General features: G+C 37.7%; 1 protein-coding gene across 3 annotated transcripts in view; it reads left to right on the top strand.

The window, feature by feature from the left end:
• The first annotated feature begins 359 nt into the window (after positions 1–359).
• Positions 360–24,513, top strand: part of plod2 (procollagen-lysine, 2-oxoglutarate 5-dioxygenase 2) — a 48,229-nt gene continuing 24,075 nt past the window's right edge. For 2 of the 3 annotated variants that reach the window (XM_057323108.1, XM_057323107.1), the window contains exons 1-7: positions 360–744; positions 16,135–16,226; positions 16,591–16,727; positions 19,555–19,718; positions 22,240–22,352; positions 23,504–23,567; positions 24,045–24,142. In XM_057323108.1, the coding sequence (XP_057179091.1) occupies positions 648–744; positions 16,135–16,226; positions 16,591–16,727; positions 19,555–19,718; positions 22,240–22,352; positions 23,504–23,567; positions 24,045–24,142 (765 nt within the window). In that variant the 5' untranslated portion in view covers positions 360–647. Of the gene's footprint in view, positions 745–917; positions 1,006–16,134; positions 16,227–16,590; positions 16,728–19,554; positions 19,719–22,239; positions 22,353–23,503; positions 23,568–24,044; positions 24,143–24,513 lie in introns of those variants that run through there. The other variant, XM_057323109.1, reaches the window with a different exon arrangement.

The raw sequence follows: 24,513 nt of genomic DNA, 5'->3' as shown, positions 1-24,513 counted from the left end.
AAATATTACCGCAAGGTATCCTTTATTTTTTATTTTGATAAAGTTTTTATTTTGTTGATTATGATTTTTAAGTGCAGGGAAATACCCAGCAAACATATACAGTAATAAAGATGGTAAATGAGAGATGATAACAGGTGACTTTTGAAATTACTTTTATTTTGGAAATATTATTTAAATCCAAAGCAGTCTTACCAGAACAGACTCTTTAAGTAATTTCTTTTGCACAGTGAGAAAGTTGTGTAGCAGTCGGGTGTAAATGAGGGCGGCGCAGGGGGGCATTATTTGAGTTCAGCACTGGAGGAAGGGCAGCGGAGAAGGCGGAGGACTGCGCTCAAACACAGCTGTACTTGTTAAATCACACACTCTCTCTCTCTCTCTCTCTCTCTCTTTTTCACACACACACACGCACACGCACGCGCGCACTCCTGTCACCCTGTCTGGGGTAGATCACCGTTAGCATACCGTTTGCTTGTTCTTCAGACACATTTCTTACCAGTGATATTAAAAGAGAAACGCCTTCACATTGATGATTTCCGAGAAATGATTTTATAATCGACCCCCGTGCTGTGCGGACAGACCATCAGAGTCACAGAAACTTCACGAACTTGTTCATTCACACAGTCTCTGAGGACTTGCTGAAGGCGGCCATGGAGTGCCCGCGGTGCTTTCATGTTTTTATTCTGACGCTGATGTTCTGTGTTTATTATACACAGAGCATGGAGATAAAGCAGGACATTTCATCAGGTAAGACACCGTTACATTGTAACTGCGCGTTCTGCTGACTGATGTCTCATACATTAAAGGTGACGCGATGAGACGCGACGCACCTAGAACGCTCGTTCGAACGCTTTTTGCGTCGCTGGGCAATGCATTTGTCCTCACTACATGTGTATCAGTGTGTGAGAAATGTAAAATGTAAGATAAAAATAAAAATACATAAAAGGACCGAAGATACATTACAATCATCATAAATGATTATGATTTGATCAAGCAGCTTATCTGGTGGTAAGTTTGATTAGTGCATTCTGGCATATATGAATGACAATTTATATTTTTTGTCTGTTTTGAATGGCTTGTTAGACATATAAAAACGTTTGTAAATGGTTTTAATGAAGGTTATTTAAAGGTGATACATGTTAAACCTCACACCTTGCACGGTGCTTTTTGGAACGTGACGGATGTCAGCTAGACTCGCTTTTTTTCACACAGGCATGCTATGTGGGGATGTGTGAGACACAGTGGGGTCCAAAGACTGACACCACGTTTTTAGTCTGTTATCATTATTATTTCCATTAATGAAAAAGGAACGTTTTAAAACAGACATGATATTAATGAATAAAAAGGCTCTTCTCTGTAAGCCAACCCTGTTGAAAAAAAACAGCATATGCTGGTTTGGTATATGTTTTGATGCTGGTTTGGTCATGTGCTGGTTTAAGCTAGTCTTTAGCTGGTCCATAGCTGGTTTAAACTGGTCAAACCAGCATCAAAAACATACCTAACCCAGCATATGCTGGTTTTTCAACAGGAAATAAATTAAAGCACATTTAAGACATTGGTGGGGTATAGTCCGTTTTTAGAAATGTCACATTTTCTTTCTTCCATTAAAACACACAAGATGCTAAAAAAATGATTGGTTAACATGAAACATTCGATTTTGCACACATGTGTAGAGTTTATGGGAATTGGAGTGCTGGTGGGCAGTAGGACATTCAAAATAATTTATGATAAAATAATAAAAGAATTTCATTAAATTAGTCAGATTTTTAAATTAAAGCTTTTTCAATCATGCTCTCAGACATTTGGACCAAATATTAAAACTGCAAGAATACGTGTTTTAGTGCAATTAATACAGTAAAATAGAGAAGCACACAGTTAATGGGCTGAACGTTTCTTTGAAACATTGAGAGGTTTTTCAATGACTTTCTGGATTCTATTTGTTTATACTGTAATTCGTTTGTGATGATAAAAGTTTACAGTCTTGCAAAAATAATTAAACTTTCAGATGTTTTGCCAAAACCCTTTCTTTTAGTTACAGTACAGGAATATAAAGTTGCTCTGTCGAGTGCTGAACAAGCCTAGAGGGAAAATTATGACCCACACAGTTTTCATTCATTTTGGCGCACATCATTTCCAAGCCACATGACTACAGCAATCTTTATTCTTGACAGGTCTAGGGCTACATTTACATTGTATACAAGGAAACTAAACTAACAATCCATCACACCAGTTCTGGAAGTGATGGGTGCTTATGGATACAATTTATTGCTTGGAAAAATAGCAAGCATGTTATAAACAATACAGTGTACTGGGATCCTTTAAGAAAAAAAGGGGAGTAATCGTACAAGTCAAGCAGAATATGAGCATGTTTGGACAGTGAGCTTTTTGGTGAGAATGTAGACCAAAATGTGGAAAAGTAGTATTATACAGAATTCAAATAAAATATCTTCTATAAAGAATATTGAAATAACAAAATCCCTAAATGCAGCAATATGTCACATTTAAGTATTTCTGTGACTTCATGTCCAATGGTGGGTTTGACATATGGAGTTTAGTATAACATTACTTATACTGTTTTAAATTAAATCTTCTGTACAGCCGTTCCTTAAAGAGATACACACTCTTAAAAATAAAGGTGCTCAAAAGGTTCTTCACAGCAATGCCATAGAAGAACCATCCAGTCAAAGGTTCTTTAAAGAACCATCACTTTCTTACTGTTTTATAATCTGAATTCCTTTTTTCACCACAAATAACCTTTTGTGACACAGAAAGGTTCTTCAGATGTTAAAGGTTCTCTCTTAAAAAGTGCACTCTTAAAAAAAGGTGCTTCAAAAGGTTGTTTGATGCCATATAAGAATCTTTTGGTTCCATAAAGAACCAATAACATCTGAAGAACCTTCCTGTTTCACAAAAGGTTCTTTGTGGCGAAAAAAGGCCTTCAGGTTATAAAAAAGTAAGAAAGAGATGGTTCTTTAAAGAACCTTTGAATGGTGAAAAAAGTGGTTCTTCTATGGCATCGCTGTGAAGAACCTTTTAAGCACCATTATTTTTAAGAGTGTAGTTCATCCAAAAATAAAAATTCTGTCATTTATTCACCCTCATGTCATTCAAAACCTGCATGACTTTCTTTATTCTGTGGATCACAAAAGAAGATATTTTGAGAAAAAAATATATTCTTTTGTGTACTGCAGAAGAAAGAAAATCATACAGGTTTGAAACGACATGGGGGTGAGTAAATGATACAATTTCATTTTTGGGTGGACTATCATTAAATCTTAAATGTTCCAGATTATTTGATTATTCAATACATAGTTTACCCATTACTTTAAATTCTGACATTGAGTACTTGCCATCATGTCATTACAAACCCATTACTTTTATTCCTCAGTGGAACAACCAAAAAGATATTTTGAGCAATGTCACGGCTGCTCTTTCCTTTACTATGAAAACATATAGTGACCTTTGCTATACCTCTCAAATCTCAAATGCCTACACATATCTACTTATAAGGATTATTTTCATAGTGGAAAGTAGGCATTACATACTACATACTTGGCAATTGGAGGGGAGGGGTTGAAGTGAAAGAAATGTGTGACATCATCTCAAAATGAATGGTGTTTCAGAGATGGAGCAAGTAATTACATTAAATGAACAATTATGATGGATATTTTTGGAATAGTGTGCACTTAATGTGCATTAAGATAATATGGTCAATTTTAATTTGATGTTGATTTCAAACCACTGGCACATTCCAACACAAACGCCTTGTAGTAACTTTCCAAATGTAAGCTGCCCAGCAGTAGATAGCAATCTAAATGGGTGTCTTAATTGCCTCAGATTTGAGGTTTTGTGCACACAATAATGAAGTTAAGGTCATTAAAAGTTACTGGAATCTGAATGACGCAGGCAATTTTGGTTGTTAACCTAAACACAGTAGAATATAGAAACAGCTTTAAATAGAGAGAGAGGTGCGAGAAACCTCTATTGAATCATGACATCGCACGTCAGTCTGTAAACCCATCCGTCAGCCTGTGTGTCTGAACAGTGCAGCCCGATGTCATCTCTCATGGAATGCCTATGGAGAAACTGTCACCCCCAGTGTGATCTCAACATCCTCCCACGTTTAGACCTCACACTCCCATTCACGATGAAATATTCCCATTTAGGCTGGACTGCAGTGCAGATTTATGACTTCCGAGTCCAACTGAGTCATATATTTACAAAAGAGAATGTATATGTTTGCGTGTAGCGCTTGACTGCTGGAGCTGGCAGGGCTAGCCTGCAATTGGGTTTGTGCAACACGGTGTCAGTCAACCACATTCTTGGTTAAAGAAGTCTTGTTTACATAAACAATTTCTCTGAAGCATAGATGTGTTTGTCAAACCGTGAAATTATTGTCTTTGACAATCGTTTTTTGCGTGAGCCAAAAAACAAATAAACAGGAATAAAGTGATCTCAGATCAGATGTGGCTACATCTAGCGTATCTGTGCCCGTGGCCTTATATTTGATGTCGATTATGAGGTCTGTGGGCCACATCTGCACATTTGTTCAAAGAGCAAATAAAGAGTGTAGTAAACAGTCCTCAGTAAGACCTCCTGAAATGACTGTGAGAGCATAATTACCTTATCTCATAAACTTTCAAAAGATTTTAACAGCTTTTCCTTTTATTACATGACATATCAGTAACATTTTACAATAAAGTTGTATTTGTTAACATGAGTACTATAATAAGTAATGGGAACTCACAATGAGCAATAAAGTTTTATGCTAGTTAATGCCAATGGGCTCTATCGTTTACTCTGCGCAATGCGGCGCCAGGCACGACGTACGCAAGTGTTTTTTGCTAATTTCACCTCGACGCAGTTTTCATTTTTATGTCCTGTGCCACATTATTTAAATAGCAAATGCATTTGCGCCCATTTGTGCGCCCATGGGCGTGCTGGTCTGAAAACGAGGTGTGTTCAGGTGCATTGTTGGCGCGTTGCTATTTTGAGGCAACTGAAATAGACTGTGCCACTGACCGACTGAAACCTGTTCTAAAGTCAATGGCTTTAGTTTGTTTGCAATGTTTTAGGTTATGTATAGAGCGTGTTAGTAATATGTGCCTAGGCGGGTGCCGTGTAAATTCTGCCGTGTAAATAGTGAATCCGCCATGGTGTGAAAGCAACTGGCTCTTAAAGGGAATGGGAGATGAGACTCAAGCTGTGTCTGAATTCGCCCCCTATATCCTATAGGCTATAGTGCACTATATCGGGTGTCTGCCTTTTTGTAGTGTTTCTGAGTAAACAACTCATTCTCTACATTTGTTCATACTTTTTACCCACAATGCATTCTAATTGACACAGGATATGTTACGTCAGTGTCCAAATTGTTGACTCATTTTCATTCACTTCTTCCCCATATAGTGGACTATTTAGCATTCGCTATATAGGGAATAGTGAATGAGTGAAAAAGTGAGCGAATTCAGGTGCAGCTTCTGATTGGTTTACTGCACGTTTTGCCCAAAACACACCCATGACTCATTAAGAGAATAGGGACAACCCTTTTAGACCATGCGCCTGGCACGCTGACTGTTTTTCCTGTCCTTAAACTAGCAGAAGTGGATCCGGACACACCCTAAGTGCACGTGTGCCCTGCGCTTTAGACCATGCGCTTAGATCGTTAAAATAGAGCCCAATGTTCAATGGCAATTTGTTCGTGTTAGTTCATTGTGTATTAACTAGTGTTAATAGGTACACCTTTTGATTCTAAAAATGTATTAGTAAATGCTAAAATGAAGTATTTAGCATTGTTAGCTCATGCTAGCTAATGCATTAACCAATGCTAACAAATAGGCTACAACCTTATTGTAAAGTGTCACAGACATTTGCTTATGTTTGTCTATGACCTTACAAAAAATATATTTTTTAACGTTTTCTGTAACAAATGGGAGTGATATTGACCCTTCAAAACTAGAAGCAACGTTATATGGATTATCCTGGATATGGCTTGGCTGGCAACTCTCCTTAACACTTTGCTCTGTTTGTGGTATCAATTATTTCAAAAATGGTGCACGGTGAGTTACGGAGCACATTTTAATACAACAGATTTAAGAACACTTGATCTTAAGCGTGAGCAATAGTACACTGATGCATGCCAATTGTATGTAGCCATTTGTAATTAAAGCCATGTGCTGTCTTTAAACTTAAAATACTCATAAAAGGTTATGAGTATTTCCACAACCAAACAGAAGCGGTTCCTCTTTTATTTCTAATTGCTCTGGCCAATAAAACATTTAGTCTCCACGGCAACGTTCAAGTTACAGGAAGCGACTACAGCAGTTGCGAGCATTAGACCCCCATTTGTTCTCTTCGTGAATGGATTGTTTTTCCAGCTAGGGAAAATAAATATGTGTTACTGCTAAGTTCAAGCCCCAAAGTAACTTTTGTGTTCGACCATGTTAAACCAGATGCTGATGATGTCATGTAATGTTCCATTCAGGAGGCATTTATAACTTTGGAGAGATGCGATTGAAAGCTGAGCCCCTCCGCCAGTGCATTACATGGTTATAGACACGGGTGCATGTTAAAACAATCAAGGAAATTTCCAGGCCCCGAGAGAGAGAAAGTTTTTCTATTTTAGTTGTGGACTGTTGAAATAATGTCTGTCTAACAGACATCTCACCGGAGGATTTTCCCAAGTTTGTCCTGCGACCAGTTAGATTGAATCTTCTCCAAGTAAAAACACATTTGGCAGCCACCTTGCTGCGACAGATAAGTGTTACTAATGTATACAATATTACTACTGTATATGTGCATTTGCATACAAGTTTATATGGTATCATTGGTATTCATGGATTGATGGTGAATTTGGTTGGCTTTGTGTTTACATCCTTATGTTGTGTGAGGAGAGAACACACTGAACTCCTAACACCAGTTTGGAAGTGCTGGTCTGTTGGAGAAACACAGTGGCATACTTCTGGTATACAGTAAATGAATGTGTACTGAGGTGTAGTCTGGCTCTTGATGGATCAGACTGTTTAATAAGGTCAGTTATGTGACTCAGGAGAATGTTTCTGTTTCCCAGAACTCTCTGCAGTGAGATCAGCCCTGTTACTGACCTGTTACTGACTTTATAGCAGAAAGTAATGATGAATTACACCCTCATACCTTATTCTTTATTAGATGCTTGAGGAAGTTATTGCATTCTTTTACTTTGGAAATGTTGCTTTTATAGTAGGCAACTGACAAAAAAGTCATGATTCCTTTCAATTTTAGCATCATACATCTTCAGTCAGAGAAAAATATCACTGGTCCAGCAACCTACTCCATAACGGCTGTTCAATGATTAATTGTGATTAATTGCATTCAGAATAAAAGTTTGTGTTTACATAATATATGTCTGTGCACTGTACATATTTATTTTGTATTTATAAACACATACACAAATACTTGTATATGCTTAGAAAATATTTCCATGTATATATTTATAATTTAATATGTACTGTATATAAACATTTATTTGTTTTTATATTTTTGTTAAATATATACACATATGTGTATGTGTTTATAAATACAAAATTAATATGCACAGTACACAGACATATATTATGATTGCAAACACTTTTATTTTGGACGCAATTAATCATTGAACAGCCCTGATGTGATTTACTTTCATTGGCTACATGTGAGGTCTCGCCTGGTTAGGACACAGTAAAGATCAACAGATAAATCTATTGGTAATTAGTTTGTGGACACCTTTAAAATCTATTTAAAGTGCAATAATTGTTAGGGCAGTGCCCCTGAGGCAATCTAAGCTTTAGCATTGCCTCAGAGGTGAAAAGCAATTGGCAAGACTTATCTCAGCAATTCTTTAGTACCTACATAGAGTTGTAGAAGAAGAACCCACAACTTTTGTGTTATCAGTCCAGATCCCTTAACCATTGACAAAACCTGTTTGTTTCCCCTGTAGAAAAGCAAATATTAACAATAGTTTCTGATTTATATGAAATGGTATAAAAACTGCAGTATACTGGGATGTTCAAGGTATAAACTTGAATTACTGCTGCATTTTCACCATAAAAAGCCTTCAAGCAGGAGCCTTTATGAAACATTTTTCTCATTATGAAATTTTTTCCTAATGCTAATTCATGGTTTCTTTGCTCAGACCAATTTGCGCAGAAATTGCAATACAGCATGTTAATTGAGTGTGTTTTATGTATATAAACGTATTATGACAAATTTTCACCAATGAAAATGAACACTAGAAAGTTCTCGCTCTTTAAGTGAATAGGCCTTAAAGTCCCCCTGAACCGAAAGTTGCGATCATGTTTACTTCTGTATTTCCGAGTGAAACAGAATTTCTAATGAGAAAAAATTGTGGGCATGGCTTGGTTTTTTTTGACTGCTTTTTGTTTGGATGTATAAAACAGCCATTGCATTGCATTGCCACATGAAATGGAACTGGGAGCAAACTGACAGTTGAAAGGGAGGAGTTAACGGATGCTTCGCCCAAGCCGTCTAACATACGTCGTTTAAGATGGATAGTGTCTACAGGACGGAAGTGCATTTTCAGGTTTTGAGGGCACATGTATTTTAAAAAGAGAAGGACCCACATTGGTAAGCTACTTACAATAAACACTGCAATATTTCATGAAAAAATAGGAATTGTTATTGTACAAATTTCACTGGGACTTTAACATGGAGATGGATCTGTGGGCCCTTTCATGGTTTACTCACCTGATGTATGTTGACCCAGTATGAGACCAGACAAAAATGTGTGAAAAGTTCTTGTTATTGTAGGCTGAGAGCTTTCTTTAACACACTCAGTTTCCGGGGCACAGCCATTGCTTGGAAGACAAACTCAGAATGCCACAGAGAAAACAGACTGCGTGTTCTTTAGCTTCCCAGTAATATCCTTCAGAGAGAAACGTAGCCTACTTTATGGAAGAAATATTTTCATGTTTTTTTTAAATACAGACCCTGTCTCTCCTACTGAGACTTGAAAGTTCTCTTAGTATATCATGGTACAGTGTGAAAGTTTACACAGACGGGTCTGGACTGTGTGCAGGAACACTGTCTGAAACATTACTTTGAACCACAGCACTGATCTAACTCAGGTTGGTCCAGACTATGCTCTACATTCAAAAATAGCTCTTCTGAATCTTCTGAAGCTCCACTCCCACAGTGTTTTGCTTTAGCTTCACCCAAAAACAGCTTTCTACATCAAGGGTGGAAATTTTAATTCCTTTCAGTATTCGGACAGTGACCTCCCCGTCTGTCCTGTAGGTCTGCTTTCTGAGCTTTAAGGACTGCCTGTGCACTCCATTAACACACATTATTGCCCTGCAGGGTGAAAACTCACATAATAATATGTAATATTATATGACTCATCTGTTTTCGTCATTTTTGCTCTTTGTACTCTAGGCTACATGAATCATGGAAGGAACATCTAGAGTGACTTAAAAAGTGAATTCTTTTTCAATCACAGATGATTAAAATGACTGGATAATGTGTGCTGGCTCGGTTTGAGAAGATATCTTAGAAGGTCCTGTATAGTTAATAATTATTTTTCAGTCCTTCCATATGCCATATATTTCAGGATTAAAGACTCTGATTGAATACACATCATTCATTACAGACTAAGCGACCTGACCTAAAAAAATAGACTTTCATTGAAGTAAGTTACCAAGACGTATCAAGCGAGCACAATGTCATAGAGACGTGGTGGTGGGCTTTTTTGACCACCCAAAAACCCTAGCATGCCTACCGAAAGCATACGCTAGCATAAAGCTACCAAAGTAGTTTTGCATTGAGAAATATCAGATGGTAGCATTATTGCGCGAGGGCTTGGGAGTCATTAGCCTACTGCATGATTTCTCTGCAAATCTTGTATTTGAAGGGTGTGGAATGTGTAGGTCACCTGGTTAGCTTCACATCTTCACAGACAGTGCTATTCAGCAGCAGCTGTGTGTCAACACATCCCCGTGTCTGTTTATTTGTAGTCATGGTAACCCAGTCTCTCCAAATTTGTTGAGCACGTCTTGCGATCCAGCCCCCGATGACTCCATCATGGCACAATAGAAGAGGGCGGCCACTGTAAACTTAACAGGCTGCTGTGACCATTTGTGTTTTTCTGTTGTCCTAAGGGATCAGGGGGAGGTTAGGTCAAGCGTAGGTCAAAGCAATTGGTGTTTATTTGCCGGCCTTAGGGAAAGACAAGAGAGGGAATCTAACAACCCCCCCATCACCCACCCTCGTCCATTATGTAAGTGTTTTAAGATGCCTGCTGACCTGAGAGTAATGCTGTCGACTTTCTGGTGGGACCTTTCAGCATACTTTAGCCATAGTGGTACACACATGGGGTCGTTAGTTTGAAATTGCATAAATACTTTTTTCAGTTTTACCATACTCACGCACACACATGCACTATACATACAGTATGTGTGTGCGTGTATATATATTTTTCCATGCTGTTAATATCAACGTATTTGATATATAATGAACAGTGACACAGTAAGTCACAGTAAGTCCAGTTGCAAAATATGTTAATTTGATTAATATTAATATGACATTTCTGCGCTGTCTTGGAGATGTTAGCGTGTCTCTACTAGGATCGGTCACAAACATGAACCCTGCACGAGCTAATGTGTTGTGTCTTATTAACTCATTCAATTCAATTTAAAGGGGTCATATGGTGCGAATACGTGTTTTTCTGTGTCTTTGGTGTGTTATAAGTTGCCCATGCATATATTGGACATAAAATTGCAAAAATGAAAGTGTTCTAACAAAAGATGCATTCTGTCTAAAAGCGAAAGTTCACCCAGACCTGCCTGAAACGCCTCGTGTAACCACACCCCCACAAATCTACGTCAGTTCGTGGTGTGAGTTGACTAAGACCGCCCAAATGTATACGCAAGTAAGGTGGGTGTACCTGTCAGTACAATTGCTTTGGAACCTGATGTTCCAAATATGGTAGGAGGCGTTACATTTCCGTTACATGCTTGCAGTATTTGACCAATCACTATGGACTGGTTAACTGACCAATCATAGCACACCTCGCTTTTCAGAGCCATGAGCTTTGTAAAAAATCTGCGCGTTTCAGAGAGGCGTGGCAAAGAGGAGATACAAACATGCACGGTATGTGGAAAATACCTTATATCATGTATACACATTGCATTACATCTAAAACAAACGTTAATATTCGTTTTAGGCATGTCATATGACCCCTTTAATATAGGGCTTTAACAATTTGCATTGCATCAAAGCAGCTGTACAAGAAAACCAAAACCAAGAAAACCAAAAGTTGAACACACACAAAAAATAATAAAACTAAAAATTGAACCTTGAAAGTAATCTGGAAATTGTCATGCATTGCAACACATTTCTTCTCACTTTTTGTGTTTCGTCCATTTTCTCTGCTGCTAAAGAAACTCTTAAGTCTCTTAAAAGTCCTCCTCGCAACTCCTAAACTTTTTGACCTTTTTTTTTACTATGATCTTTTCTTTAATTTTAAGGGGAAAAGCCCACGTTTCTAAGAATTTTCTCAGAATGTTTTGTGAATACGGGCCCGGATGTTTTTCCAAAAGTCTTTTTCCTAAGATGTTGACATACTATATAGTAAGACTATAGAGCTAAAGTATAATTTGGCTTTTAGCTTTTAAAGAATTTTATGATAAATGTTTGGGTTCATGTTAAGACCTTAGAAGCTTAACTTGGGTATCTGAGAAAATTTGAGTTTTTCTCAGGAAAACATAATCTCATTCTCATAATCTCATTGCTGTCTTGAAAAACAGCAAGAAAGAGTTCATGTTTCCATCTTATATGTGTATTGTACAATGATTAAAGAGTTTATCAGTTTTGCCTCAACATGACCTGTATTTAAAGTTGACCATCACATTGAATGAAAAAAACTGAACAGGATGTCTGGCAAATATCACATTTTAACCGAAGTAGCTGATGTCCTGACTCAAATGTTATTGATTTACTGATACTTTAAACCCAGACATCCCTGTTGAAGAAAACAGCATATGCTGGTTTGGTTTGTTTTGATGCTGGTTTGTGCTGGTTTAAGCTGTCATGTGTTGGTTTAAACTGGTCATGTGCTGGTTTAAACTGGTCCTTAGCTGGTCATGTGCTGTTCCATAGCTGGTTTAAGAATGTCAAACCAGCATCAAAACATACCTAACCCAGCATATGCTGATTTTTTCAACAGGGATGACTCTACAGAAAAGACCCTTTTTAGACAAATTGAGACTCAATGCGACCTAGACCTATGTAGTATGCCTCAAACCAGCACTATTTTTGTCTGGTTCAGTTTCTGTTGCCTATAAAATTACTGTATATTAGCCTAATCTAAAAACACATCTGTACAGATTCCTAAAACATGATTTAAATGGCATCAAAGATAAAAAATCAAATCTCTGATACAGTGAGACCAAAGTGATGGTCTCCAGGAACTCCAGGATTCTTGAGAAGTCCTCGCCCTTTGTAAAATGGATTAATGTGGTGTTCTACATTTTTGGCTAGTTTCATATGCTATGAGTCATGTGTAAAATCACAGTGTCTGCACACATTTTCCAGGCAGAACGTTTCTACACTGGTGGTGGGAAATCTGCAGAATTTATTAATTTGTTTGCAATACATGTTGTTCCAAAGCAGCTGTTAAAAGAGCAGTGCCTTATAAACCTCCAGAGAGCAAGCGTAAGGCGAAAGTGACAAGTGTATTTCAGAAAGAAACCTTGAGAGGAACCAGAACAACTTTGTATGTCTTTTTTTGGGTTGCTGTCCTGCCTCAGAAGGACTAACCCTGAAATATTCAGAAATGATTTAGATTATTATTTCGAGTAAGACCTGGGCCCATATTCACAAAACATCATAAGGCTAAAAGTAGCTCCTAACTTGATGATTTAGGAGAAACTCTTAAAAATAATGGGCGTGTCTGTCCTAATTTTAGGACTCCTAATTTTTTGTGCTAAGAGTATTTCACAAAGCGTTTAGCGCTAAAACTAGCTCCTAAAACTGTGAGATGTTAGGAGTAGTGAAGAGGACTCCTAAGGCACTAAGACCAACAATCCTAAAATGGTTGTAACACCGGCAGTCTACTTTGAAACGTAAACATTTTAGAAAGATTTCATGACAATGAGCTCATCAACCATAAAGACTACTAATATCTGCTAACTGTTTATGAGACAGGCAAAATGCTTACAATTTAGCTGAACATTTACTTTATATGAACATATAGTTTATTTGCACAAGATAACTCCTTTTTAAAATAATTCAAAAATCATGTTGTTTATTGTGTTTTGTTGTATTTGTTAGCTGTTTTTTTTAAAGTTATTGTTACTTAATAAAAAAAAATAAAAAACAAACAATTTGATTAATTTTAATTGGAATGCACAATAAAAACTTGAATTTTGAAAAAAATACGGCAATAAATATGAAAACATTTTATTTGAATATGACTACATTTTTTTTAAGATCTTAATTTAAATATGTCAGCATGAGACCTCATACTATAATATTTCTATGATTAAATTACTGACAGAGACCCATCCTCTATCAGCCAATCTCTGTGGTCATAGTCAGTACACTTGCTGACATCATCTAGCAACGAGGTCAACCCCGCCCTTTTTCTTAGTTTAAGATTTTTTTCTTTTCCTTAGTAAAAGTTGCTCTCAGCAGCGTTGGGAATAGGTTTTAACTGGAAACTCTTAACTAAAAGGTTTAGGAGAGCTCTTAGTGTTAAGATAAAATGTTTTGTGAATACGGGCCCTGATCTTTAAGTTTGACAGTGTTAAACTTTTAGAATAAAGTTTTATGCAACTTACATTTTTAGCAATATATTTCCAAGTTTGGCTTGACACCTCCGTTAGAGATCAGGCAGTCTAAGCTGAAACGACACAGTTGAGCCATTACATGAGCTGAGAAATCAGGGCCCGTATTCTTAAAGCTTCTAAGAATCCTCTAAGAAAGCTCTTAATTTAGCTTAAAAACTTCTACGTAGGAGTCTTAGCTTAAAAGTGATTCAGGATCAATCTGAGAGCAACTCTGAGCAAGGAAAAGACAAAAACTTTTATCTTAGTGAGGAGGCGGGGCTGACCCCGTTGCTATGTCTTTTGAAGACTGTGATTGGTTGGTTGGCCAAGACGGAAGAAGCGCGCTTTTAAGTATAGGGTCATTAGTTTGAAATTGCACGTCATTTTTTTCTGTTTTACCATACTCACGTACACACACAGACACACACATATATTCTTTATTTTTTTATTTACCATGCTGTTAATGTCAACATATCTGATAGAAAATGAACAGTGACACAATAAGTCTCTGTAAGTGCTGTAACTGTTTGTGTGATCACTATAGAAGATTGTGACAGAACCAAATCATCTCTGCTGCATAGCTGCATTTCTCCAGTTGCTAAATATGTTAATGTAGTGATTTCTTCTATTTCTGGTGCTATGGCACTGTTTCTGCGCTGTTTTGGAGATGTTAGCGTGTCTCTAATAGGATCGGTCACAAACATCTAATGTGTTGTGTCTTATTAACTCACTGTCATTCAATTCAATGTCATTTTATTTTATAGCGCTTTTACAATTTGCATTGCATCAAAGCGGCTATACAAGGAAACCAAAACCAAGATAAACAAAAGTTGAACACACACAAAAACAATAAGAAATTCTGATAAACCTTAAAAGTAATATGGAAATTATCATGCATTGCAACACAACACATATCTTCTTACTTTTTGTGTTTCGTCCATTTTCTCTGCTAAAGAAACTCTTAACTCTCTTAAAAGTCCTCCTCGCAACTCCTAAAATTTTGGACCTTAAGAGCTCTTTTAAGGGTTAAGATGCTTTATGAATTACTTTTTTCTTTACTAGGATCTTTTCTGTCATTTTAAGGGGAAACGCCCAAGAATTTTCGTAGAATTTTGTCACTAGGAGCAACTCTTTGCGCTAAGATTTTTCATGAATACGGGCCCTGGTTGCTCCTGCCATAATTCCTTGTTTCACAGCTGAATATGAAATTTTTACTTTCTGAACTGAAGGAGGCAAAGACCTATTGTGACAATGTTTAAGACCCAGCCAGACTGTTGCTACTGTAATGAATACCTTTAAAGAAGCAATTTGACAACATTTCAAGAATAGTGAGTGTGTGTCAAAATGTTATTTTATGTCCCAGTTTAATGTGCAGGGACATTTTTGGGTGATTTCCTCATAAAAGTGTAAACACTGTGGCTCTGTGGTAGTTTCACAACATTACTCTGTTTATATGAGCAGCTTGACACGGTAATATCAACCAATGGCATCATTCTGAGGCAAAATTGCATGTTCAATCCAACCAATGTTAGACAGCCATAGTGGTTGGAAAACGTTTTGATGTTTTGTTTGTTTAGTGAACTGTTAGATTGGCGTGGCCGAACATTTTTTCAAAGATCACATCAGCACATAAAATAACAAATTATGTTTTGTGCCCCCTGTGTGTCATCTAAACACTAGCTGTAAATCTTACCTCTACTGTTACATATGACGAACACGCATCCAGTTTTTTGGCCGATGTTTTCCTAAGATTTCTCTGGGGCTGTTTTCCAAATACCAGAGATGACGGACGATTGAAGTTAGCCAGTGCTTCGCACCCCACGCCGGAATTTATTTTCTCACACTGGAGGGTCTGTCTCTGCTCCGTGGCACGTCCACCGGAAATGTAGTGGCGGCTTAAGAAACTAAAACTTATTCTGCTAACTAACCATCAGCACCACGTTAGCCACCGCCGTATGCAACACTATTACTCATTATACACAGGATTCTGCCAAAAACACTTCTACCATGTATTTATCCTCACAAGAGGAGGTGATGAACTTTCAGACTCAATCTTACAAGTGTTGACATAGGTTTGAGGTTTGGTTGTAGCTTGGTTTGGAGTAACTAGATACCCAGTACTTCATACGCTAGGCAAAAAACAACATATATACTTTGGTGAAGAGGCTCTTTTGCGAACGGCATGGTTTTGGAAGCTGAAGATTGCAAATGGTTTACATTAAAAAAGCCTATTTGAGTAAACAGTCACGAAACTGTCATGTTTCTTTACTTTGTGATTATGTCATGCTTGACTTCCTCTTTTATAATGATATTTGTTTACTCTATATTCTTCTTTCTACAGATAAACTGCTTGTACTTACTGTTGCCACAGAAGAGACAGATGGCTACCTGCGATTTATGCTGTCAGCAAACTACTTCAACTACACTGTGAAGGTCAGATTTTCTTCATCATTCTATTTTATATTTTAACTGAATGGTCAATTGCGAAATTGTACAATTTACTGAATTTCTATACATATTTTATGTATCACATGTTTGTTTGTTTGTAAATAATGCAATAAATTAAAAGTCTGTCAAAATGTTATGTTTACTATCCATCTTGTTTACTTGTCCATTATTGCCAAATAAATCCTTTTGGGACTTAGCCTGGTAACTTCACACATCTCACAATGCCAGGTTGCAGATTCTTAATTTTAGTATGTACTGTACTGTATCGACTCACTGAGAACACATAAGATCTGATGTGTTTTATTAGACTCAAGATATTGTCAGCTAACAGTGCTAAATTCTAACACAGGTGCTGGGAATGGGGGAGACTTGGAAGGGAGGAGATGTTGGTCGTTCCATTGGTGGTGGTCAGAAGGTTCGGTTGCTGAAGGAGGCCATGGAGTCTTTGGCTGATCAAGAGGACCTGGTGGTTCTTTCTGTGGACAGGTAGGCTCGGAATCTAGGGTTTATGTATTGAATGAGCAAATGATCAATGCACTTCAGCTAGTTTTTCGGATGGTTGCCTGTTAAAAAACTCAGTGTCAAGGCAGTTCGTGGCATTGGCACGAAATTTGGAATCTATTGATTTGTGTTCGTGGACACGAATTTCCCTCCTTTTTCGTGTCAGTCAGTACGACCCTTTTTCGTGTCAGTCAGCACGACTTTCAATACACCGCATGTGTGTATGTACATTTATATATTTATGACCTGAAATCAAAAGTAGTCATATCAAAAGAAATACCTCACCCCAAACCCTAAAATCACAGCCTCAAAGGCTAATTTAGCTAAAAACATGAGTTTCACGAGGTAGCAAAGCAACGATAAATGGCTACCCTAACCCCGCCCCTAAACCTAACGTCACAGGGTAAAAGTCGGTCACACTTTATTTTAAGGTCCAATTTTGAATTAATGAACCATTTACTACGACTTTTGCCTCAGTAAACTCCTAATTTGTTGCTTATTAATAGTTAGTAAGGTAGTTGTTAGGTTTAGGTATTGGGTAGGATTAGGGAAGTGGTCATGTTGAATTATGTGCTTTTTAAGTACTACTAAACAGCCAATATGCTAATAATAGATGCCTTTATTGTTAGAAAACATTGTGACGCGTTTGTGGGCGAAGCTTAGCTGGATGCAGAAAGATCCCACTGACCGCATTTCTAATGCTAGGTAGCACGTTTTGTTTGCTTGCTTTTGACAATGAGTAGAACAAATCGTATTAAGTTTTAACATTTAAGGCCACTCACTGTCTAGGACCACGATTGTTTTTGAAAAAGTTAACTTTAACGCCATGAACCTGGCCGACCTGTATGCGCTCACTCAATGGATCCAGGGACGAACTGAAAGGATTCCAGTTTTCCCTTTGTTTTGCCTCCAGCTAGAGCCGTGACGTAAGCGTGATGTCGGTGAGAAAGGGGTCTATAGGCATGCTAATAAGCAACTAGCTAATAGTGAGAATTGGTCCCTATAGTGAAGTGAAGTGAAGTGAAGTGAAGTGAAGTGAAGTGAAGTATTTGTCAAGTATGGTGACCCATACCCAAAATGTGACCTCTGCATTTAACCCATCCAGAGAGTAGTGAACACACTCACAGCAAGTGGTGAACACACGTACACCCGGAGCAGTGGGTAGCTATCACTGCAGCGCCCGGGGAGCAAGTAGGGGTAAGATGCCTTGCTCAAGGGCACCTCAGTCGTTACCCGCCGGCCCTGTGAATCGAACCGGCAACCTTCTGGTCGCGAGTACCTAACCATTAGGCCACGACTGCCCTATAGTAAAGTGTTACCGAAAAGTCAAATCATAACAAATCATACGAATGAGATCGTAGGAAATAGGAATTCACACTAATGAGCCACCTTGTAAAATAGGTATGAATTCCCATCAGATTGCGTTGATATATACTTACACAGGTTGTGCTGAGTGACAAAAATAAAGAGGGAAATTCATGTTGATGAACACAAATTATTAGATTACAGTATGTGACAATGTCACGAATTCCTTTGAGACTGTGTTGGTTAGAAACAGATTAAATAAGATGCTTTGCTTGTTAGTGTAAACCATCTTATACCATTTATCTATGCGGGGACTGGCTGTCTTATGAATAAAGTTGAATTTGAAACAAAATGCTTTTTAGTAACCTGTACAAACTGGTCAAACTTTTCAGTTGACTTTAACAAATATGACGTTAGTGTCTTAACTTCCTCAGTGGGAGAAATCTTGCACCACTGACAATTTAATGGAACCCAGCAAGACTTTGTGTGAGGGGGAACATGAATGGGCATCCTTTCAACAATTTTGTAGGCCTACCTATAAAACCAACAGTCTTGCCGAAATAGTGGCGTTTCGCTCGATTTATGGTAATCAGCCACAATAAATGGCCTGTAATTTAATCTCATCATTCATGGGAAATGACGGCATGTCATTTTATAATGAAAGTGTGGCAATCTTTGCCGTGCAGGTCTGGGTGTGTTCTATTGAAAAGCCATATTATGATCACAGAGCAGAAAAGATCCGGCGTTTGAAGTTAACTTCATGCTTACCTGCCGCATGCTATGCAGTTTTGTTTATGAGGGGGTAATTTATATAAAACCCCTTCATATAAAACGCCTCAAATCAATTTAAGCCCACATTACAGAACTCTCTGAACTCTAAAGCAGCAATTTATACACAGCCATATCTGGAATTAGAGATATTTCTAGGTCACCTAAACCACTCAGAGTTTAGAATAACAACATTCAGGGCCGTACGTCAGTGAATAGCTTGCCTTATGTCTAACCTAAACATCAAGGTAACTCCCATGCAGCTAAAATTTATTTTGAAATACAGTATTTTTGTAAGTAATATTTCATTCACAGGTACGGTCGAGACCGTTTTGCCACATTGAGGCTGCGTCACATATTCCAGAGATGAATTTGTGTCATGTAGGGAAAAGGAAAGCGATTTGTGTGCACAGGTGTTCCCCAGATGAAACCTTGAATCTTCCCCCACAGTTCATTTCCTATATGACATTTATAGTTAGTACCATTACCATTACCAGGCATATTAATGGTGTCTGTAATGCAAAACCTAAACGTCAGTGAAGTGCCCTTCACTCCATTCCAGAGGTTCAGTGAAAACAGACACAGCTGATTAAATAAACTAGAGGCATATTAGCAAATATTGTTTGTATAACTGTTTTAGAACTTCTTAAAGGTGAAAATATGACTAACTGCTGATCAGATAATGAATTGATAGCTATAGTGAACAGGATAACAGCATTTATTTTTCTTTTCCCCTCAGTTATGACCTCATCTTCGCTGGAGGACCTCAAGAGATTCTTAAAAAGTTCCAACAGTCGAATCACAAGGTGGTGCTCGCTGCCGAGGGTGTTATCTGGCCAGATTCACGTCTGGCTGAGAAGTACCCTTCTGTCCGCAGTGGGAAACGCTTTCTTAACTCTGGAGGTGTGTAAATGGCATGCATACTAAGTGGGATATAATGGGAAATGCCATGTTTGGATGTGCTTTTAGTCACATATGCATTTTGTACTTTCCAAATGTTTATTTAAAATGATTGAAAACAAAGCAACAATGAGGTATAAAGACGTGCAGCGTTCGAGACAAAGTCTGCGTTGGGAATAGCCACGTTTGAATGTCCCACTTCCCACCTCAATGCATTCCAGACAAACACGGTGAAGCTACATTAAAATGTGCTAAAACAGTATTTATTGTTTGAATTTAGTCATTAAACTTTCCGAAAATACATTGTTTCAGCATTTTGTGCTGTGGATTTATGTGGAAATAGCTCCGTGATAATCGTAGCATCCTGGACATGATGTCAAATACCTCATATCAATGAACCCTGACCTCAGGAAGATGAGTTCACATCTCCTACTTCAAGCACCATTCCAGGTGTTAGTTCCTAGTAAGAGGTGGGATAAATCTGAGTTGTAATGAACACAGCATGAGTAGGCTATGTGAATGCAAAAGTTTGCATCTGCATATTCGTCCAAATTATTCTTATTTTCATTATTGTTTAGTTTATCAATGTTTCATTTATTCATTTTTTCATTATTCATTTGAGAGGCCATCTTGAAGACTTTAAGCCAACAATGACTGGCATACTTTCTGCACACAAGGTCACGGCCGACACTCATTTGAGCCATATCATCCAAACTCATCTTTCCTTGAATGCTTCTTCTGTGGGTTTGTTTGGTCTAGTAGGGGTTAGAACAATTCAAGCGGATTATAGAGAGCATAGAAAAACAGTACAATTTTATTATCTGCATTCTAAGATAGAGAAAATGTTTTCTTTGTAAACCGTCAAGCAGCGGTCAGTCACCCTGTGGAATTTCCTTTGGAATAGTGCTCTTTTCATGCAAAAGCCCAGGTGAATGGAGCATTCATGTGAGAGTATGTGTGTGTCCGTCCGTCTTGCCAAACTCTCGGTTGAAGAACAGTCACATCCGCCTTCTTTATACAGAAACCCTGTGGTCATTGCTCGTCTTAACACCGTAGTCTTGATACAGGCTATTTTAATCTGGTGAATTACTGCTTTGAATGTGGTGGTCACTTGTCTGGTGTATTGTCATGTCAGGGCGTTGAGTCTGTGTGATTAACAGGACAAGTTTATTTGTTTTGGATTTCCTATCCGATACTGTTCACAATCCAAATTGATGGTTGGGTTTTGTCCTTTAGGCTGCCCAGTAGATTGCGGTGTCCACTGTTTTGTTTCAGTTAGATGAGGAATGTCATATCCACCAGCTTGTGGAAACCAGAAAGACGTGGGAGATTTGGAGCACTGTATTTCACATCAGTCTTATTTGCTAACCCCTAGAAGTCCAGTTTGATCATTTTAAAAAGGCTGAATTTGGGCCTCAGCTTTATATTATAATCTGTTGCATCATCCCCAACCTGGTACTCATGACCGAAATTTAGGATGGGGATTTGCATTCAGACCAAAGTTTGTGGGCATTTTCGCAACATTACCTGATTCATCTTGTTATTCATTTAGTTGAATGAAAAAAGCTATGCAGTTTGCTTGCTGTCTGCACGTTTAATACATTCGTAGTGAATTCATCCAGGTGTTTACACATGTAACACAGCTTGTCTCGTTTAGATCATCCCTTGTTGCCCAAATTCAACATCGTTGTTGGTAGCAGTGTTTCATTCAATGGGAAAATACCTTCTGCATTCTAGATTAAAACCACATGTCATAATCCCTTACATCTGGATTCAGCCAGAACCTGGGCATTATGTCAAGGGTTTTACTTTACTGCAGTGTAATAAAACAAAATTCATGCCACCACATCTGAGTCAACTTCGTTTACATTAAGATGATAAATGAATTTACTAAATTAATTGACACGTGAATGGTTTTTGTATGGTTTATCTTTTTTGGCTTTTGGTGGAACTTCATTGAAAAACCTCAGTGTCTACATTTCCTTATAAGAATTATGCAATTCCAACTACAGCCATTGAAAGCATCAGTAGTATTTGTCTAAAATGCCTGGTTTTTGCATGAGGGTATGAATGCTTCTGAAGAGTAAAAAAGGGTGACATAGGGTGAAAATTGAACATAGGCTGAAAAAAAAACATTTGTGAAAAAAAAATGTGAAAGCCAAACCCTACAATTTCTAAGTCTGGTCAGGGAAAAGATGATAAATATGCTCCCGGGTTACTATAGAATCCCTAACACATAGCTGAGGCCCTACTGTATACTATTTCTAGGGTAAATGCAGAATGTCTTTCCTGTCTGAGGTTACTCAACTTCTTGGTTTCTGCCCGATTTCCCAGTATTTTGAGGGTTTGAGGAATCACACTGTAATTGGGACAGAGATTGAAACTTTTATTATCGAGAAATTTGGAATGAGAACCTTCATATCTAGGCATCCAATAATGTCAACCCTTCACACACCTATTTACATCCTAAGCTTACTTTTACAATAAATGGATCATAAAACCCAGTTGTGATGTTTTTTCACAGGCTTTATTGGCTATGCTCCATACATACACAAGATTGTGAACCAGTGGAACCTTCACGACAACGATGACGATCAGCTATTCTACTCAAAGATTTATGTGGACCCACTTCAAAGGGTTAGTGAACAAAGTCTGCCACTCTCTGAGAACATATAAACTTGCTCATAACTTGACCATGTCTTCATAAACTGCTTCAAAATGCATCACAGCGCTCAAATGCTAGAAAACTGCTGACAAATATACAACCAAATCTTGCTCAGAGATCATATGGTTACATTTTTACTAGTGCTGTCAATCGATTAAAAAAAATAATCGGATTAATCACACATTTTTTCTGTGATTAATCACGATTAATCGCACACAACAATTTTATTTATTTATTACTTTTACATTTTAATAATTTCACATTTAATCTTCAAATTGATGTAGAAACAACATATTTATTTAACAGCATCATTTTATGAAAGCTAACATTTTGATATTAGTATTGCAACTGATGTCTCTATTAAATTGATTATTTTAACATTAATTATAGCCATTCAACAGTATAATTGAGAGCTCATGTAGGAAATTGAAGGACACTTTACAGTCTTTAATGCTAAATTATAAATTAAATGCAGAAGAATTCTCATTAAAGCTATAAAATCACATTGATTTCTTCTTTTATTTTGTTCTTTGATTAACATTAGTGACAGGAGTCACAGCAGCACGTTTAAGAACGTGGCCCCTTTAAGAGCTGTCTTAGTACGCAGATCTGACCGTCACCGCACTCCCATTTTCACAACTCTTTGCATTCATTTAAGATTTTATTTTACACCTTGAAGTCTGTGCTTAAGAAAATGCTAGACAAAACGGGCTTTCTGACATAATGTTGTGTGGTTTTATCCATTCAAGCACGAAAGAGAACTTAACACGGATGCGCTGTCTGACAGAGATTCACCGACGCAGCCGTTACTGTACACACCAGACTGGACCTCTCGTTGCGTTTTGCCGCGTCCCACAGTTTAGAAGCTGTCTATCTTCATTGAACGCGTCAAAGCAACTGTTTCAAATCGCGCTTAAGTGGTTTAAAAGCCTGTACACGAATAAGAGCGTGATTACATAATGTAACGCTAGACAAAGGATGTCAAAACAAACGGATGCTGCGTTAATTGCGATAAATATTTTCTCACACGTTAATTTGAAAAAAATAATCGCATGCGTTAACGCGTTAACGTTGACAGCCCTAATTTTTACACAACTATAACATGCTCTCTTCTTTATTTTAGGAAAGGCTTAATTTGACTTTGGACCACAAGTGTGAGATTTTCCAAAACTTAAATGGAGCAGTGGGTGAGTTCGTTGAAGATGGTGTCTGAAATGGTCAACTTTGGTAGGACACACAGTTTTCATTCTGTGAACCATGCATTTTAAAATGCGTCTATATGACCGATTAGTTCTTCAAGTATATTAGTGTCATTACTATTCTTATTGGATAGGCATTTAACTCTTAAGTATTACATTTTGGCATGTAATGTTTCCAGTGTTGTTTGTGTTAGAAGCCTAAATTATAATTATGCTGTTTGTTTAGGAAAAGTGCTGTGTATTTGTCTAAGGAAGCAGACTAGCAGGTGATTAAAAGTACAAAACCGTAGACTTGCATGGAAGGGGATACCCAAGTCATATCCAGCAATATAACTATAACTTGAGGGTGGTCTCTTTTTAGGCCAGTAAGCAACCACCTAACAATTGTCCAAAACAGCCTAACAACTGCACAATTGTGTTACAACCACTTGAAATGTGACACATTTTTCATTATTTTGCATTTAGATGAAGTCCTTCTGAAGTTTGGGACGGAGCGAGTGCGAGTGAGGAACACAGTCTACAACAGCCTGCCGACCGTAATACATGGAAATATGAACTCCAAGGTAAATGAATTTATTTCTTCAGACACAAACATGATCAGGTAATGGAATTTCTTTGTTAAACTTTAAAGGTTAATTAAGTGGCTTTAAAGGTACAATGTGTAATTTTTAAGAGGATCTATTGACAGAAATCCAATATAATATACATAGCTTTGTGTTCAGAGGTGTATATACAGTAGACCTTACATAATAATGTGTTATATTTCTATTACTTTAGAATGAGCTATTTCTATCTACATACACTGTGGATCCCCTTGCATGGAATCCACCTAAACGTACAAACTGCTCTACAGAGCCTGTTTCGTAAAAACGTTATCTCCTTCGGCAAAGAAGCAATCTTTGTCCTGTGTCAGCCACCGTAGTGCTTCGAAAGG

This window comes from Triplophysa rosa, linkage group LG23, assembly GCF_024868665.1.
Source record: "Triplophysa rosa linkage group LG23, Trosa_1v2, whole genome shotgun sequence".
NCBI classification, from domain to species: domain Eukaryota; kingdom Metazoa; phylum Chordata; class Actinopteri; order Cypriniformes; family Nemacheilidae; genus Triplophysa; species Triplophysa rosa.
This window is presented reverse-complemented; position numbering and strand designations above follow the sequence as displayed.